Here is a 20,324-nt window from a genome sequence, read left to right on the forward strand (position 1 = left end):
GCAATGATTCCAAACTACTTGCTACTGGCTTGGTGTGGTAAAGTGTCCTACTATGGAGCATGGAATAAGGCTGCCCTCTCCAGAAACCTTCTGCAAAGGCTTTTAGAGTACCTCCAGGAGAGCTTCATGGAGATGTCCCTGTAGGATTCCCGCTCCATCCCCAGACACTTTAACAGACTTTTCCAGTAGCTATACTGGCCACGAATGCATCCCAAGTCTTCAGAGCAAATTAATCATTAAACACTTTTGCTTTTAAACCCTGTATTATATTTACAAAGGTACACTCACCAGAGGTGCCTTCTCTGGTTTCATGGTCCAGGAGCCCACCTTGGGAAGGTTGAGCGGGTATTGGGTTTTAGGGTGATGAACAGTTCCTGGCTGCCGGGGAGAGCCACTTGCCTGCTGTGTGCTGTTCTCAACCTCCTCTTCCTCCTCCATCTTCCTCATCCCTGTTGCTGAGACTCCCCTTTGCAGGTGTCCACAGACAGTGGTGGGGTAGTGGTAGTCCCCTCCCCCTAGAATTGCATGCAGCCACTCATAGAAGCAGCATATATGGGGCTCTGACCTGGAGTGACCATTTGCCTCCTTTGTTTTTTGTTAGGCTTGCCTGAGCTCCTTAATTTTCACATGGCACTGCTGTGTGTCCCTGTTGTAGCCTCTGTCCATCATGCCCTTGGAGATTTTGACATATATATTGGCATTTCGTCTTTTGGAACGGAGTTCTGCCTGCATGGATTCTTCACCCCATACAGTGATCAGATTCAGTACCTCCTGTTCAGTCCCTGCTGGAGCTCTTTTGCGATTCTGGGGCTGCATGGTCACCTGTGCTATTCAGCTTGCTACGCTGGCCAAACAGGAAATGAAATTCAAAAGTTCCCAGGGCTTTTTGCTGTCCCCCTGGCCAGTGCATCTGAGTTGAGAGTCCTGTCCAGAGTGGTCACAATGGAACTCTCTGGGGTAGCTCCCAGAGGCCAATACCATCGAATTGCATCCACACTACCCCAAATTTGACCCAGGGAGGTTGATTTTAGCACTAAACCCCTCACCGGGGAGGAGTACAGAATCGATTTTAAGAGCCCTTTAAGTCGACAAAACAGGCTTGGTCACGTGGATGAGTGCAGGGTTATATCGGCCTAACGCTACTAAATTCGACCTAAACTCATAGTATAGACCAAGGCCAAGAGAAGTTAGCATCTGAGTCATCACAGATTTCTTGAACTTGTTCCAAAGGCCCATTCTCCTGACCCAGATTCATTGCCACCAAAAGTATGTAAAGAAATAACCCATTTGACGAGTGTAATAAAACAGCCCCAAAATAACAGCTGTTGATTACATACAGTTCAGTTAACTCACTTAGCCAATGCATCTTTGGAGTCAATGAGCATGGTCACTGGCTGTTAGGCTTTAGCCAGTTCCAGTGCATGTCACTGAATGCAGGAGCTGTAGCGCTCTACTCCTTGCTTCCACTCCTTTAACAGCAAAGGAATTTTCCTGATTGGCCGGTGTTGGATATTTTGGCAATAGCAGCCATAACTGGCTTCCTATGCTAAACACTTTGCAGCAGGATTCCTTCCTGATCAGTATTTTACTCCAGCCTTACTTTTGGGATTGTCTTAACCCCTTTCTGTTTTAAAGAAGCCACTGGATGTCCTCAGTCCCTTAATTTAATTATAAATCTTGTGTCTTTATGGGAAACATGTACAATTCCGTTTGGTATTATTTTTAGGGACCTATACACTTCCACCAGAAATTTGTTACCCTTAGACTGTTCGTAATAAAGTATGTCTACACTGTAATTAAAAACCGGTGGCTAGCCCATGCCAGCTGGCTCAGGCTCATGGGGCTGTTGCTAAGGGGCTGTTTAAGTGTGGTGTAGAGGTTTAGGCCTGGGTTGGAACCCCATGTCCCAAGTCACCAGCCATGGGTCTAATTGCAGTGGAGACCCTACAAGGCTTTAGTTCCTTCCCAGTGAAGGGGATCGAGGCTGATTCATGAATTATTGCTTTGATCTGGTCTTTCAAGTTCTTGTTTGGAAACTTAAGGTTTTTGCATATTCCGTACAAATAGATCCTAGGTTTTGTACAGTTGAGTTGCATGTGTGTGTGATTTATTTTTTGTTTAAGAATTAATTAGTAGTTTTCCTTACCAGCAAGAACCATGGGATGCTTTTGGTTAATGTTAACCGTTAAACTCTGAACCAGAAAGTGAGAATCCTTGCAAAACTCTCCTGCATTACCTAAAGATTATTCTGGGGAAAGTGAATCTTCATATATTTGTTCCAGGGCTTTTATCATCTAACATCTGTATTGTATTACTATTCACTAAATGTATCTTTGAATATTATTGCTTGTGTTGTCCAATCAGGAATAAATTTGGCATGTAGTTTTGTTTACTAGTCAACAGCAAGGACCACTCAACAGTCAGAAGCTTTGTTTTAGACATTAATGTGCTGATATTATCTGTAGGTTCCTTTTTTCTTTTTTTAATTTATTGAAAGCGGCATTCCAGATTACAAAATAAAAAAGTTGTATATTGTGTCTAAGGTGCCTAGATCTTAGAGAGATTTGATTAGCAACCTTTTGTTGTTTCTCCTTTTAATGGCATCACTAGCCTGTAGCCAGTAGACCTAGACTCATAACTAATGATTTTATTTTAAATTGTGGGAATTGCTTTAGTCACATATGCTAATATTCATGTTTTGTTAATTAATATTGTATTGTTACAGCCACTGTATTGGAGAAAAAAGAAACAGGAAACTTTGGTGTTCATGCAATTTTTCATGGATTGAATGAAAACTAAAGTTAAGATGCTTATAAAAATCAAAATGAAATAACCTACTTTTTAAATGTAACTAGCCAAAAAGTGGCAATTACTATGTCACAACCTTCTTTTCAATCACTTTTCTATACACTTTGTTCGCAGGCCCAGAAATGATAGATCTTACTCTTCACTTCGATGTTTCTTTGACTCACTCCTTAAAACTTAGAATTCTGGCCCCAGAGATCCAATATGTTCCTAGTTCACATCTTGTATGTAGGCAATGTCTTTTCCTATTTGGTTACAGTGAAAAGTAATGATAATTAATAAATAGTAATTGTTCTGTCTTCCATTAGTTCACTCTGCAACAAGTTCCTGAGCTTTGACCTAACTAGTTTACTTTCCATTTCTTTATCCTGTTGTTTTTTTGAGACTGTTTCTTCCTACAGTGTTTCCACTTACATTTTCATTTGTTCAGTTTCCTGTTTGGAGCAATTATCTTGCCTTCTGCAGACACTGGTTCAAAAGGAACACAAGAAGGACCTCTTTCCTCTGTAGCTGACCACAGCAGGCTTAGTCTGTCATAATTATACTCTTGTGGGATGCTGTACTCTGGGGATCCAAAGCGGTGAAAATATTTCAGTTCCACCCCATCTCCAGAGTTCAATTCATTTCTGTTTAATATTTTTAAAATGAAACTTCTAAAGATTTATTAGTTGACATAGGAGGGGACTTCCTGCTCCTGGAAGAAAGAGTGCTGTAGTCTACAGCAAAATACTTCATGGATTTTCCAGTACTGCACAATCTTTGGAGACATATAAGTGACAGCAGTATAATAATGCTCTTTCTCTGTGTAATTGCTTACTTCCTTCATGATGCAGCTCAAGATACTGCCAAGATTTCTATTAGAGGCAATGTAATGGCTGGAAATATTGAAGCCACAGCCTGATGACCAAGAGTTGTTTTATTTTGTAGACAGACATAGATGGTCTTAAATATGTTGATCGTTACAATTAATAGCTTCTCTCCACAGCAAGAAAACCCTTAGAGATTGTTTCTCTGGCTAGATTTGTCTTAAGAGGTTCAGGTTTACCTGAGATTTAGAAATTCTAGTTTGAAAGAGAGAGTACTTTGAGTTCCTTCAATGGAAGATCCAGATTAATCTAATTGTTTTTCTTACTTATGAGACCGAGTGCTATCCTTTAATGCTGATATCTGCATTTGACATCGATGTTCAGTAGCTTTTTCAGTCCATTTGATTTTTATGTTTTGAGATTCCTTAATGAGTTTTTTGTCAAATTCTGTTCTGAGTTTAGGGTTGTGTTTTGTTTTGTTTAAATTTATGAGCAAAAGTTAACACATATATTTGGTTTCTGGCTTGCTACTTTTTCAGTTCATCAGTAAGATACAGTGTTTTCATTTCACTGGCTAATTAAAAGAAGGGAGGTGTAGAGAAAGCAAGACAAAATGTAAATTGACTCAGTGAAGACTTTAACTTTTATGGGACAATGTAAGAAGGTAGGCTGCAAAAGCCTGACTCTGGGAGTTCCTCTAGCTTCCTTATTTTAACCAGAGTATCTGCTAAAATCTAAGTCATGCTCTTGTATTTCCATTTAGCCTCTCTTTATACATCAAACTAAAAACCTGTATTCACTTTCATGAAATCCTGAAGGAATCAGACTTAGTAATGGTCTGATGGAAAACACCTTGTGTACCTTTATACTTGCCTAGATATAAATCAACTTTTTGGTAGATTAATTCAGTCATCATCAGCTGTACTCTTTCAAATGCTGGGAGAAATCTGGTTTCTGGAACCATCTTTTTTCCAAGACAGAATGGATGATTCAGCCATTTGGGCAGCATCCTCCAGCTAATAAAACCTAAATAGTGACTTTTAAAAAAAATTATGGACATTTTGAATTGTTCAACATTAAATGTGGTTTTGTTCCTTTTCTGTGTATTAAACATTATTTACTGCTCAGCAATGCTGACTAGAATAGTTTGATTTTTTTGAATCACCTGTCATAAATCAATTAGCTGTTCTTGTTTTATAACTTTGATCTGCCAGTCTGGTTCCCCTCAAAAACTAGGAACATAATTGCAACTACAGTTTTTGTCTTAAGACCTTTGTGTGACAATGAATTAAGATTATTTATTTTCTATGAATGCTCCAATTTAATTAAAAATATAAACACCATCAACTGTTGTTAAGGAGTCTGTCGCTTCTGGAAATTGGACCTTTACTGGCTTTAATTACATTTGGCTTTTCAAGAACACTTGAAACTTAATGGCTTGTAGAGAGGAAAGTCTGTCTGTGTCCCTTATATGGTCTGTGAGGAAGAAGTAGTCTCAGTAAAAAAGTAATTGGCATATACTTCTCAGACTATGTAGCAAATTGCTTTTACACAGAAAACTCTTTTGTCTAGGGCCACATAATTTGCCTGATAAGGAATCTTCTCCTGGAGCTACTCTGTGTGTTTTGTAATACTGGAATGAGAAGCAAGAAAGAGGCCACTATGCTTAAAGCTATCTGGAAGTTAGTCTGTAAATTAATTGTTGCTTTTGTGTTTACAGAGCCAACACATGGTATGTACAAATATGTATGTAGCTAATTTTTTAACTCCAGCTACTCAAACTAGCAATTTTGAGGGTCTGATGTAGCTTTCATAGCATACTTTGAGGCCTTTTGTGTTCCCTAAAAGTGATCAAAGAGCATCTCAATATGTACATGGTTATTTTGCTTTCTAAATAACATTCATATTGGCCACTACTGCATCAAACATTCAAATAAATGACATTCTCACAGTTTTAGCTTACATTGAAGCTGGAAATCATTGTGTGGTTTTGGAAACCAAACACATTCCAAAACGCAGTTGGAAACCTTTTATATGACAGCCTGTTTTATACAGATAGTAACATCAGTGTGAGGATGAAGATGGAAATGCAAATCCCAATGGAGGGTGAAATTGTTAGCTTCATTGAAATCAAAGGCAGTTTTTACATTGAATTCAACAGGACCAGGATTTCACTCAGATTATCTGGCTGTCTACATGTGTCATGGCTTACACAGAAAAAGTACATTTTGCATGGCATGAATAACAGCACATTACTTTTTCATCCAATTAAACAAGTACAGTACAAGGTACCTTGCATTTCTTGGATTCGTAATGAGCAATGCAAAATATTTTGTAAATCCTGGCTGCTGATTGCAAGTTAATAAATGTTTCTTTTCTTGGCCAGGTTGTCAAGTTATTAAGCAACAAAAGATCTCAGGCAGTTGGAATACTAATGTCCAGTCTTCATTTAGATATGAAAGACATCCAGCACGGTAAGTACAATAAACTTTTATTAAGTAAGGCTTTCAATAAAAATATTTTTTCTAAAATCCAGAAGGAACTTGATGCCAGCGTGTAGTGTGTATCTACCCATTTGATCAGTGTTACATAATTGCCATGCATTATATACAGAGTTGCACAGTTAATGTGGCTGTTCATTCAAAGCCTTGCAATTTACATTCTTTCACTTGGATTCTGTCAGATATATAAAATCTAGTGTCTTTGGCTCCAGCCTATATTGTATTGTTGATTCTAACTCAGTTAGCATAATTGGAAACCTAGACACCTGGAAATGTTGTGACTTCCATTTTATTTATTTGCTGTGTAAAATCGCTCCTACATTTAGTATTAGAATATCACGTATAGACTTCTTAGTTGCGTTATCTTCAAGAATGTTATAAAGAGAAACATTTTGTTGAGATTGTAATATTTTTCACTTTTATAGTAGGATGGCAGAAAAGAGGAGTTATATTTTTATTCAGAGTGTCCTTTATGCTTCCCAGGGGCTTTGAATAGATTTAAAGCAGACTGATCTGTCCTGTGAAGTGCCAGCCTACCTATTAAATAAACATGGTTTCAAGTATAGTGCAGACTTAATAAATCACGGGGAAAAAAAATTCAAGCTTTCTAGCCTACATCTTTACAGACCTGAATTCCATTTGCTGTGCTTAGATTATTTTGTGGAATCATTCAGATTTAGAACAAATTTTCCTGTGATCTGTCAGCTAGTGAGTAACTCTTAATCACAATTTAAGTTTTTATTAAATTGTTTTGATGGTTACTAGACTTCCTCAAGCTGAAACGTTTAGGATGGTAGTCATAGAATAAGGCGCCAGTACTGGCGCCAAGAAATACTTGGTATTTCTAAAGCTGGCAGATGTAGTTCAGTTAAGTCATTGAGTGAAATCTGAAAACAATGATATGGTCCTTTCCTTCAGTCAAATATTCAGCTTGGTTTGAGTTAATAATGAGAACCTTATGAACAAAGGAGTCCGCCTAACATCTGTGTCTGTGGTAAAGCCAACGCGAGTTCATTGAAAATGTGCTTGCTTAACATGCAATACTAACAATAACATGGCATGAATGTCTGTAGTTGAAGGGGGTCAAACAATATTATGCTTAACCTTTATCCTATTAGAATGTTAAGTATATAGGATCATCTGTCATACAAGTTGCATACTATTTTGTAAAAATAACAGGAGGGCTTGTGGCACCTTCGAGACTAACAAATTTATTTGAACATAAGCTTTCGTGAGCTACAGCTCACTTCATCGGATGCTGTAGCTCATGAAAGCTTATGCTCAAATAAATTTGTTAGTCTCTAAGGTCCCACAAGTACTCCTTTTCTTTTAGTGGATACAGACTAACACGGCTGCTACTCTGAAACCTGACACTATTTTCTATATTCCCCTTCAATAGCTGTTAGTTTAAAAGAAAAAAAAAATCTTTGCTAAAGCATAGTGCACGATTGTCCTTACTTACATGTTGTCTGAAATATGAAGAAATTGTGAAATAGAAGCAACATTTTTCCATTAGGGAAGCTTTTGGAAAATAATGCAAAGAATCTGTCGCTTGGTGGTTAACGCAGTTTTGAAGGCAGGAAAGGAGCACTGACGGGGCTGAGCAAGGCAGATGATGTGCTACAAAATGACGCAACATCAAGCATGCCTCTTGTCAATCCAAACTAGCCTCCCCCATATTTCCATTTCAGACTTACACCCAGACATTTTCCCAGGACAGACAGATATCCTCCCTCTTCCTTTCCAGACATCCCATGTGCACTTTCCAGTATGGGCAGATGCACCCTCTCAGACCTGCTCAGTTTGCTGATCCTGGATTGATGTTGGGTAGCCAGGGTGTGGGTGCTTAGTGCTAATGCTCCTGGGGAGGAAGGTTCTATTACACTTCCCTTCCTCCTCCTTTGACCCAGGACCAGCTGTCTCAACACTGGGCCTACAAGCAGCTTCCCCTGCTGCCAGCCCTTGGAGAACATGGAAGCAGAAGCCACCTGTCTGTAAATGTCCTGTATTTTGGCCCGGATTTCACTCTCCTGAGAACCGCAGGCCAATCTGCTGGTTATATGACAATATAATATGACAATATATGACAATGGTAAAGAACAACATCATGCAGCATCATCATTGCTAGCTTTTGCGATTATATTGATAATCTTGTGATACTTGGTGTTTTTCTTAAGGCCCCACCTTCTGAAGTCAAACGATTTGAGAAAATCTGAGTTTCGATTTTTTTTAATGAGGTTACTGCCCACATGATTACATTGAAAATCTTGCAGATGTGAATAGAGTGAACCCTAAAGGTTCAGAAGCCAGAAAGCAAATTATACATTTTGGGTGGTTGTTATTTATTTAAACCTCACTATTGTTTGGGGTCTGATTTTTGGACATTTGGGGTTGGCAACACCGAAGAGCCAATTTCTTCTAACTCTGAACAAGGAAGTTCATCATAGTTCATCAGAGTTGAGTGCCCCAGGCACCTCTGCAGGCTCCAAATTTCTGCTGATCTCACCTGGACCCTAACTGGGAGACTGAATCTCCTGGGGAAACAAGGAGACTGAAACAGGAGGTGAGAATAAAACACTTCTACTCTCTATAGTTACAGTGAGGGTGTATCAGCTGTAGCTGGTACACCCTATCTGGGACTGAGGTGAAATTCTGGCCCTGTTGAAGTCAACGGCAAAATACCTGTTGGCTTCAGTGGGCCAGAATTTAACCTTAGGACTAGTGCTGCACTCCCATTTATTTCTTGTCAGACCTCACAGCATAGACTTTGTGGGATGAGTGGAGGTTCCCTGTGCAGCTTGGGGATTTTGGAGTGTGAGGGAAGAGGGAAGCACGTGCAAGGCCATAGAGCAAGCACTGGATGCAGCCTCTATGATCCCCCACCTCTCAGAGAGGGTCAAAGGAGACTGAAACAGCCCTGGAAATAGTCTGCCCTCCTCGCTCCCAAAGGAACTAGGATTCTCAGTGCTGCCCCCTACCTGTGGCTCCTGCAGAGTCTGTGACATTGTTAATGGAGTTAACATGACATTTACCATGACTTGGCTGAGGCAGCACATTTCCCTCTCCCCACCCCTTACCTCAGTGTCTGGGTTTCTCCCTCCTCCTCCTAGTTACTGCCAACATTTGTGATCTTAGACACCTCCCTCCCAAATAATCAGGTTGTCAATGAATATTAATTATTAAATCATAGCCCCTAGAGCCTAGCTTCACTTTCTATTTATGCCTCATTTAACTTGGACTTGAAGGCATGTAAATATCTAGTAGTAATATATTTTTACCAGCTTTTATAGCCTGACTATTACAGTAACAGAGAAACTGATAAGGGAGCAGGAGCAGAGAATTTAAATAACCTTTCAGTGAAAAATTGATGAAGTATGTAAATAGGGTACTTGCTGTATTTGCATAAATTCAAAATTTCTAGATCTTCACCCGTAATTGTTATGCTGTTAGAATAATGAAACCAGTAATATAATTAATACTACACTTATGCTCTACTTTACTCTACTTTGCAGTCCGTTCTGCTTGATTTTGTGCTACAAATCTAAAGAAACAGTACACAGCCGAAAGTGCAGTTCTGGAATGCTTATTTCTGAATTTCCTGAGTAGTTAGAACAAAATAATTGTCCCCACTAACAGTCTGTTTTACTATGCATTTCTTTATCTTGGTTCACTGGGATATATCATACTCTGTACACAGATATTCCTTGTGTTGAGTGTAAGGCACATCTGTTGAATGCAGAGGAAATGTTAATTACTTGCAAAGGCAACTTGTACAGATTTTAAGACCACTGTATAACTTAGCAAGAGAGGGAACCTTTCAGTGAGACACTGTATTAGGATTCCTTCTTTTGAAAACAAAACTCAAATGATTTTAGGAATTTAGGTGAAAACTGGGGTAAGCATGAGCCCAAATGGCTAATTTGGGGTTGCAAGTTACAGTTACATGGTTGTAACTCATTTTTAATAGTTTTAAAATAATTTGAAACTCCAGGCAAACATTACACTTAATTTCATCGCTTCTGGAAATTGCATAATATTGGTAAAATATATTCTTAAAACAAATTTTAATTCTACTTGACAGATGATGTTGAAAATTTGAATAGTAATCATTTGTGCTGTTTCTCCATGGTCTATGGTCTCTTTACTATCTGGAGTCTGCTACTGTTTTCTGAGTTTGTGATTAGGTGACATTTCATGCAAGCTTGCAGCAGCAGCAGTACAGTGTACACTGAGTTATCTCTTTTGGTCAGGGGAACATAAGTGGCAGCTAATGAAATTGGGCTAGTCTGTTTCTTTCTTTGAATTGGATTCAGTAAGACGCTTGCCCAAATTCTGGTTGCTGTTTAGACATTTTACAGTGTGGAAGGAATCCTTTTAATGAGCAGAACATATTTTTTATTGAATCCTAATAGATCTTTCTAGTAGTGCTTTAAAGTTGTTGAGTTTTTTTTATAGATTTTAATTGCTAACAGATCTTCCAATTGTCTATCATGTGTTGGCTAAAATTTTAAGAAATGTTATTCTCTTTAATCCCAATGCCATTTTCTATGTATTTAGATGCTGCAGTACAAAAAAGTTTTTCTCATGGTTTCTCTGGTTTCATGCGTGCGCTTACTGATGCTCAATCATTACAATCATCTATCAATTACCTGAAACACTTTACCCAGTCATTTTTCTTGTTTTTTTGGGGGGGAGGGAGAGGTGGGGTATACCACTAATATCCTTCGTTCATTTTAGCCAGTATTATGTTCCCACTGGAATCATGACTGCATTTGGCTTCAAGACTCAGCCAATGTTTGAGAGAGGCCAGTCAAGCACTTCTCATGAATTTTTCCTTTATATCTCAGATTTTCTTTTTTAGATGCAATATGGTGACTTCAAGATCCATTTGGGTTTTTTTTCCAAAAGGTCAGAAATGCAAGCCATGTTTAAACTGGGAGTTTATCACAATTTCAATTAGCAGTTTCAGTGCTGAGTGATAAAGATTCTATTTAAAGGACATCATGGTAACGGCTATGTTGAAAGTAAGATATTAGGGCTGATTGAAAATTTTCCATTGAAACTTTTTTGACAAAATTTAAGTTTTTATCAAATGAAAACTTTTTCTGAATCTGCTTTCCTCAAAAAGAAAAGAAAAAGGAAATAAAACAAATCTTTTTTTTTTTTTTGGCTGAAGACCAAACATTTTTTATTTTGGGCAAGATTTATTTTTTTAGTTTTCAGGTGAAAATAATAATTAAAGAAGTATTTTTATTGTGTTTGGTGGTGGTTCAAGTATCAGAACTGGTTCTGTGGTAGTAATTGGGCATTGCCAGGCTATTTTTAAAGTATCATCCATTTCTGAAAAGAGATTCCATTTAATAATGGCATTGTGGGTGTTCCAGGTCATGTTCAGTAATTTTCCTATCAAGTTTACTCGTTTTAGAGGTAAAACAGTGTTTTATCCCCTAACTGCTACCTTGTTAAACTTAACTCTAGAAGTGAGGCTGCATTTTTTCCCTCTCAAATATCATCACAAATAATAAAGGTTTTATAGAAATAATTGTTAGCTGTGCAAACCCATTGCCTTTAATTTAATTTTTCACATGCATATGTGAAAGGAATGTAGTAAACCAAATCAGCTGCTGATGTACATGTATCTCTCAACCTGCAAAGGCCCAAATGTGAGATGCAATGTGTGGCGAAGACAAAAAATACATTCGGCAAACTTAAAAGCTAAGGGATCCACTCCTGTAGTGTAAATAACTAACTGTAACTTCAGTTTCATTAGTGTTTCATTTTTGATACAAATATTTTTCAGTGATAAATGTGAGGGGCTCAAAAGTAGAAAAAATGCATATTGTTAAAATCAGCAGAAATAATTGAAGTATTCATCTTCACTATGGCCCTGAATACATTCAGGGAGCAGGTCTGTTAAATAAGAAGGTACCATTTTTTAAAGTCAATTTTGCAGCACAGAACCACCTTTTGAGCAAGAATGTGTGTGGAATAGAAGGCATTTTATGGAGAACCTAGTGGTGGACTTTTCTCCCCATCAAATGGAGACAGCAAAAATGTATAGATTTTATTTATAAAGCCAGAAAGGGATTACTATGATCATCTAGTCAGACCTCCCATTTAACACAGGACATAGAACTCCCTTGAATTAATTCCTGTTTAAACTAAAGCCTATCTTTTTAGAAAAATATCCAATATTGATTTAAAAATTTCTTTCACATGGAAGAATGATGTGAGAATAGAGACTCTATCACAACCCTTGGTAAATTGCTCCAATTGTTAATTACCCCCACTGTTGAAAATGTGCACCTCAATATGAATTTGTCCAATTCAGCTTCTAGCCATTAGATCTTGGTATAGAAAAGGCAAGAGAAAGATGGAAGCTGTTTCTTTCTTTGTAAGGAACCATTTGTTTCCTCTTGGTTTTTAAGCTTGTATTAATTGATCATCACAAATACAGTAATCATAAAAATAACAGGACTGGGTGTATAAACCCTCTGACCCCCCCCAAAAAAACTATCCAAACCACATGTTGCCCCTTCTCCCTCCAAATGAAAACAACACCTGGGTTGGGGAAGCCTGTAGTTAGAGTAACAACATTTGACAACAAATATCATATTTCACACTAATGAATATTCCAGTTTCTTCCCAGTTAAAAATGTACAATGTGTTTCTTTCCAATGTGGAAATGAATCTCGGTTGACTAAACCTGTTGAGCTTATTTAAGTGCGTTTCTTGTAAATGTTGAGAATAGCAGTCTGGAAAAAATATTATAAAAGGCTCTGTGTTTGTCCATTTTGCTTGTATATCATCTTTTCCATTTCAGTAGTTTCCTGTACTTTGTTTCCACCATTCCTCTTGTTGTGACAGGTTCAGGGCTCTTGAATTTTCTAACTGCATATCTAGCTGCGAGCAATATTCTATTAGAGAATTGCTGTGAAAATCCTCAAACACTATCTGGACACCATCCTTTAGTTGTCTTAATGCCTTCTGCTTAGACACACCTACCCTGACCCTCCCTCCCCACCAAGAGTATTTTTTTCTATTGTGAGACGCCGCAGTCCCTCATGAAGAGAAGCTCCTTAGCTATATTTGACAGCTAATAGCCCTTTCCTCTCTGATAATGAAAACTTTTAGCATAGCAATACAATTTTGTTGTTGAACAGAGATTTAATCCATACTGTGGTGTTATTTAAACTATTTGAACAAAACATTATATTCAAAAGATAAAGCAGCAAGAGTGCAAAATATGTACTTGCACAACTTTTGCTGATTATTTTTCACTGTTCCATACTTTCCATCCCTCTGAAAGGTCTGCCTCTCCAAAGCTCCTTTCATGTCCTCACTCCTTCACTTCCACTCTGGTCCTGCTACTTTAAAAGCTCTGCTTCCCATCCCATTCTTTATTTTTGGAACCACACTGGTCCAGTAATAATGCATTCCTCACATGTCCTGCCTTGTCTCTGCTACTCATATAACTTGCACATGCAAGTTCTGCCTGTTCTCTGGTGTGATCAGTGATCAGAGGGAGTCTGGTGGGTATCAGCTGGAAGTAAGGACGTTGCAATATTGACATCAACAAGAAGAAATCTGGTTATGGGGAGATGGAAAGAGCCACTAGTTCATCCATCCTCAATTAAAGCCCAATCCTGTTTCCTGGACAGTTCAGATTATTTTACTAAACATCATATTTGCACCATATCTGCCATAACTTGGTTTCTTAAGTTGTCTAACTCTGGCTTTGTATTTGTGCACTACAGAAAACATTTTGCCCTGTGACTTTGAAAGGTAGATGTTGTACAGGAAGTGAACTACTTTAATTTAAAAAGTGCTAATGGACAATTTAAAAAAAAAAGACTTAAGATAAATGTGATTGCTTGCAATGCAAATTAACAAGGGGAAAACTTAATAAATAACTTCTTACTCAACACTAGCTGACATGGGCTGGAAAATAAATTTTGCTATGGCTATTATTCTTTCTAGTGAGAGACTTAAGAGGCTCAATGTGTTTAGTTTATCCAAAAGAAGGTTAAAAGGTGACTTGATCACGGTCTAAAAGTACAGCTATGGGGAAAAGATTTTTTTGATGTTGGATGGCTCTTTAATCTAGCAGAAAAAAGCACAAGAGTCAAAGGTTGGAAGCTTAAGTTTCACAAATTGAATCTAGAACATAAGAACAGCCATGTTACTGGGTCAGACCAGTGTACCCTATCTTCTGACGGTGGCCAATGCCAGGTGCTTCAGAGGGAATGAACAGAACATTGTACTTTTCCAGTGTGTGTGTTCACTCTGGGGGGGTTTGGAACAGGTGCCCCTGGGGCGCAAGGGATTTTCCCTGCTGCATTCCTGCACATGCCTTCTCTTTGTCAGAGCTGCCTGCAGAGCAGACTTCATCTTGGCCATGAGGCTGCTAAAGTTACACATGATTTTATAGACCTCTATTACTGGGGTCGGCAACCTTCATAATGTGTCACATCAGGGTAATCCGCTGGTGGGCCACGAGACATTTTGTTTATGTTGACCATGGTTTGTTGTTCCTGGTCAATGGGAGCTGCGGGAAGCAGCGGCCAGCACATCCCTGCAGGATGCCCAGTCGCCAAGTTTTGTGAGATCTGTTCAGTTTGCTTTGAACTTAACTATCTTGAGTAATTTTGTATAGTCTGCAAATTTGGTATAGTTTAAAAATTTTTCCACCTCACTGTTTACCCCTGTGTCCAGATCATTTAAGAATATGTTGAACAGCACTGTTCCCAGTATAGATCCTTGGGGATACTACTATTTACCTCTCTCCATTCTGAAAACTGACCTTTATTTCCTATCTTTTAATCAGTTAACAGTCCATGACAGGACCTTCCCTCTTACCCCATGACAGCTTACTTTGTTTAAAAGCCTTTTGTGAGGGACCTTGTTGAAGGTTTCCTGTAAGTCCAAGTACAGTATATCCACTGGATCGTCTCTGTCCACATATTTGTTGACCCCCTCAAAGAATTCCAATTTATTAGTGAGGCATGATTTGCCTTTACAAAGGCCATGGTGACTCTTTCCGCCAATAAATCATGTTCATATATGTGTCAGATAGTTTCAGATAGTTTCAACCAATTTGCCTGTTACTGAAGTTAGGCTTACCGGCTTGTAATTGACAGTATCACCTCTGGAGCCTTTTTTAAAAGTTCATGTCACATTAGCTATCCTTTAGTCATCTGGTACAGAAGCTGATTAAGTGATAGATTACATGCCATACTTAGTTCTGCAATTTACGAGTCCCTTCAGAACTCTTGGGTGAATAGTATCTGGTTCTGGTGACGTATTACTGAACTGATCAATTAGTTCCAAAATCTCCTCTATTGACACCTCATTCTGGGACAGATCCTCAGATTTGTCACCTAAAAAGAATGGCTCAGGTGTGGGAATCTCCCTCACTTCCACTGCAGTGAAGAAATAAGTACATTAGCGTAAGTAAGGGTTGGAACAGCCTACTTAAGGATGTGGAAAATTCTATATAATTTCAAGTCTTTAAATCAAGGGTGGATATCTTTAAAAAAGGTATAGTGTAACTCAGACAAATTATGGGTTGGATGCAGAAATTATTGGGTAAGGTATTTTGGTCTGTGATTTATAGTAAGTCAAATAAGTTGTTTATAAAGGTCCTTAAAAGCTATGAATCTAGTACTGACCGCTGCTGGTCATTAGGTGAACCATTGTTCTGAAGTAGTATGACAATTTCTGTACTCCTTAATAATAGCAAAAAGAAAAGGAGTACTTCTGGGCACCTTAGAGACTAACCAATTTATTTGAGCATGAGCATGCATCTGATGAAGTGAGCTGTAGCTCACGAAAGCTCATGCTCAAATAAATTGGTTAGTCTCTAAGGTGCCACAAGTACTCCTTTTCTTTTTGCGAATACAGACTAACACGGCTGTTACTCTGAAACCTGTCATTAATAATAGCAGTGAGTTTCACTATGTTCTATATAGTTACTGTTATAAATGCCATACTCCAGTTTGATAGTATATAACCATGATAGATGTGTAAAATAAAGAATAAAGCACTATTCAAAAAGTATTGTTGCAGAAGGTTCAAGTATTTTCTGTTCATGAACTGAAATCGTGGATGATAAGACTGCTATAATTAAATTTATCATGCCTATCTCCAAATACAAGGTACATGGAGAGAAACAGTCCAATATTAATCCTGCTTTAACAAACTTTTTTAAAATAATTAAATATTGAAACTGCAGTGAAGCATTGAATGAATATTTTTTTCTGGAAGAAAAGACCAACTTCTGGAAAATTTAGTTTTTTATTCACTCCTGTTTAATCACAAGGCTTGATTTATCTTAATATCAATTCCAAGTTGTTACCGAGAATTGATTCGGAAACATTTCAAATCCTTTTTTCCTATACCAAATGCCATGCTCTTCTTGAGCAAGCTCACATATTGAATCAGATCCTTTAATTGTTTCATTCTGCTGTGTGCTAGCTTTTGCTGAGTAACCACATAGTTTTATTGCTGTAACCCTTGTCCTTTTTCCTCAGTCCCTCTGAACTCATCTGCAACCCTCTTTCTTGCATCATGCCTGTTGGTAGATTGCAAACTCATAAGGGCAGGGACCCTGTCGTCTTATATTTGTTCAAAGAACTTCTTAGTACTTTTAGGAGCTGTGAAATTATAATTGATGATAGTAATAGAATATATGATAGTAGTTTTCCAGAAGGTGAGCACTAAAGTCAAACCACATTAGAAGGGAAAGTAATGTGCTAAAACTGCCCATATGTATCTGTAATTCCTAATACATTTATACTGTAGTGTTTGTTTTTAAGTTGTATGGTACATTTAAAGCAGTCATAGAATCCCTGACTGACCACTTGTACTAGCAATGATGCTGACACCAAGGTCAAGGTTGGAGTTGTAATTGAATGTTAGAAGCTTGCAATGAAGTGGGCAAGGATTTCTGAGCCTTGGATGAAGGACATAGACAATCTCCCTGAGATAGGTTTTTAAGTGGTGAGAGAATGTGTCTGGCCTATTTAACATCCCTGCGCCTGGGTTCCTCCTGCCCAGAGTGCGAGTATGGCTCCCTTGAAGTTGAGGAAAGGGAAAATTGTGCCGGAGCAGCAATTTTTCCTTAACCATTTTATTGGGACCACATGGGGTTCACTACTTAGATACTTCATATAAGTTTTTCCATTAGTTACCAGACCCCATCTTAGGACATACCAGTCTCGATGTCTTTCCCATTTGGAAATTTACACTTAATTTTTTACAAAGCCTGAAAAACCTTTAATATTAAACCACTCAAAATCATTTCATATGTTTGTAATGAATTTGCAATAAATTACATTTTTTAAACAATGAGGAAAATTATAAAATTTTCTCATAATGCTGCAATCAGCACACAGACTAATCACTGCCACATTGTATATTTTTGGTGCGTTAAGGATTTTTTAAGGGCACACCAGCACATCTAATTTTATAGGGAAGTTTTGTAAGAATTGTGACTTCAGGAGAACATATTTCTTCATTGCTTCAGCTGAAAGGCTGTGCTCTTTCTTAAGTTCAGTAATGTGGGAATTTCCAAAGAGAAAAGTGGAGGAAAGTTTTAATCTCCCAAATGGGCATTAATAAACTAGCACCACTGGTCTGATTTGTGCACTTCACAGTCATCACAAGATTACTGGTCAGGAAATAAAAGTATAACAGAATTTTTTTGTTTGCTAATAGCATGGGTAACATGCTGTGGTTAAGAAATTTCACCTGTTTCCTCATGAGGAACTTTTCCCAATGTTCACACATGTACCAAAGCATTATTGAATCAGACTTGGGCACTCAATACAGTCACAAAAGTGAAAAACAGCTAATTAATATTTCCTCAAATAAGATCTGCCAGTGTCATTAAATCTTCCCTTTTCTGTAAAGTGGACAGATTTGAGGGAATTAAGGTGTTTGCCACTACAGGTTGTGTGTGTTCGTTCTCACAATATACTAATAGGCCACTGTACCTCTCCCATTTAGAGATATTTGCTAACAAAGGAGCTGTTTGAATACAACCATTGTAGCTGGGGATTGTGATGTCAGTGTGCTGAAGCAGACTCTCTCTGTTCCAGCCCACCCAGGATAAATAAAAGTGAATGTATTTTTAAAGGGCTTATAAAATCATGACAACAATGTATGCTGTCAAAAGTTGCTGGCTGGTGTTTTTGCCCAGGACATACAAAGTGGTTGTTGAGTAAGGAGAAGGATTGTGCAGTGGTTAGGGTGCTAACCAGGACTGTGGGAGACCCAGGTTCACTTCCCTTCTTGCCAAAGACTTCCTGTGTGACCCTGGGCAAGACAGTTATTCTCTCTGTGCCGCAACTCTGATCTATCAAAGAGAGGTAATAGCACTTCGCTATCTCAAATTGGGCTGACAGCATAAATACATTGACAGACTGTGAGGAGCTCAAAGACTGTGATGATGTGTGCCATGTAAGTATCTAAGGTAGGTATATAAAATATTTGTTTAAAAGAGACCTTAATTCAGCATTTAAAAATGGCTGACAAACGGAAGGGAAGTTTAGTCTCAGGAGAGCAGCTGTACTTCAACCACTCATTATTTCAGAGAACAGTACAACTGGATGTTCAGAAGGATACAATGTAAGGAAAGGGTTCCTTCTTCAAGACTTTTTTTTTAATTGTAAAAGAGATTTCCAAAATGAGAGGATAATGTGTAATTCTTTTAGTTACAATGTCTTAGAACCATGTTGTTCTGCACAGAGAGAAAAGGCTCTGGAGTTCTCATGACCCAGAGTCATACATAAAATGACTCCCATGCTCTGTGTGCCACTCTCACTGACAGGTAAAGCAGGGAAATCAGGCTGATCAGTGTTTTGCTAGCCCAGCCTGGTGGCAGATGATCAAACAGACCTGGTTGTGTTGATTAAAAGAGGAGACATAGGACTGAAGACTCCAACTGTACATTTCCAAAAGCTAAAGATGCTGCTGGAAGAATGTCAGTTTAGGGGGCTATAAAGTATGGAACAACCATCTCAGTGTGTGGTGTACTCTTTTTTTCCATTGGCTGGCTGTAGTTAAAGCTTCCTTATCATGGTGCCATCATGCTCCTGACATTTAGCTTGAAAGGCTGGGTTGGACCCAACAACAAATGATCAGAATCATTTTATGTTAATAGTATCTTTTCCATAACCTAGGAATGCTTCCTGCACTAATTGGGTGATACCAGCATTTCCAAGACATCCTTTGGGAGTCCGGGAGAAGCATTTACAAAACGTCGGAATGTTGGAAATGCTTCACATCAACTACGTCACTTAATTTTTCAGTTGTTTTGACCTAGTCATGCTGCACCACAGAGATACACAGTGTACTACGTCATCACCTCAAAGATGGCTAGGGCAAAGTGTTACTAAATCATCAGATTGAAAACCCCTGTATGCTTTGACTGCTAGTTCAAGTTTTGTAGTTCCACCAGATGGCACTAGTGGACTGTTCTGTCCCTGCTGAAGAGTGTAGGCCAAAGTGTTGGGCTAGATACCACTCCTTTTGGAACACCATCATTGCACTGGGGAAATGATAGTGTGTGAGCATCTGGCAGTCCATATCGGAAGTGGTAATGAGTTTGGAAGTGCCTTTTGTTTCTCTGCCCCTTGCAGCACCAGGTGGCCACAAACAATTTCTTGAAGGGGTCGCCTTTTAGCTGGTAGCCACAAATTTCTTGTTTCTCTTGGGACTTGATTATTCCACACTGAATTTCTAATCATCACTGTGAATTTTAAGGATTAAAATATTGAACTTTCTATGTCTATGCATCTGTTTGTTCTACTATTAAAAGTATTGGCATCATCTAGGGGTTTTATGTAATTTCATGTAATGTTTAGGTAGTTCTTATTTTTTAAGATTGAAATATTTGCACAAAAAATGGCACTTAATGTTAAAATTCAGGGGTAGGAATTTCAGAAACAGCCACCATTGGCCTTCCTTTCTTGGCTTTCTTTTAAGTCAATGGTAAATGTCCATTAAAGTTGAGTGCTTTTGAAAATCCTACCCTTGAAGTCCTTAGGTCAGAATCCAGTTAAGATATTGAAATGTGTACACATTCTGATTCAAAAAATCTAGATGAAATATCCTATTCTGTTTGCAATATTAGGTCACCAGTTTTGTTGCAGTCAAAGCCCTTATCTACTTGAACCTTGAATCAACAATGCCAACTTTGTGGAAACAC

At 38.3% G+C, this 20,324-nt stretch overlaps 1 protein-coding gene across 1 annotated transcript in view; it reads left to right on the forward strand.

Moving 5' to 3' along the window:
- Positions 1–20,324, forward strand: part of FMN2 (formin 2) — a 244,214-nt gene that overhangs the window by 106,659 nt on the left and 117,231 nt on the right. Inside the window, exon 7 of the mRNA XM_048843776.2 lies at positions 5,998–6,085. Within this exon, the coding sequence (XP_048699733.1) occupies positions 5,998–6,085 (88 nt within the window). The remainder of the gene's footprint in view (positions 1–5,997; positions 6,086–20,324) is intronic.

Source organism: Caretta caretta, chromosome 3 (genome assembly GCF_965140235.1).
Source record: "Caretta caretta isolate rCarCar2 chromosome 3, rCarCar1.hap1, whole genome shotgun sequence".
Lineage (NCBI taxonomy): Eukaryota > Metazoa > Chordata > Testudines > Cheloniidae > Caretta > Caretta caretta.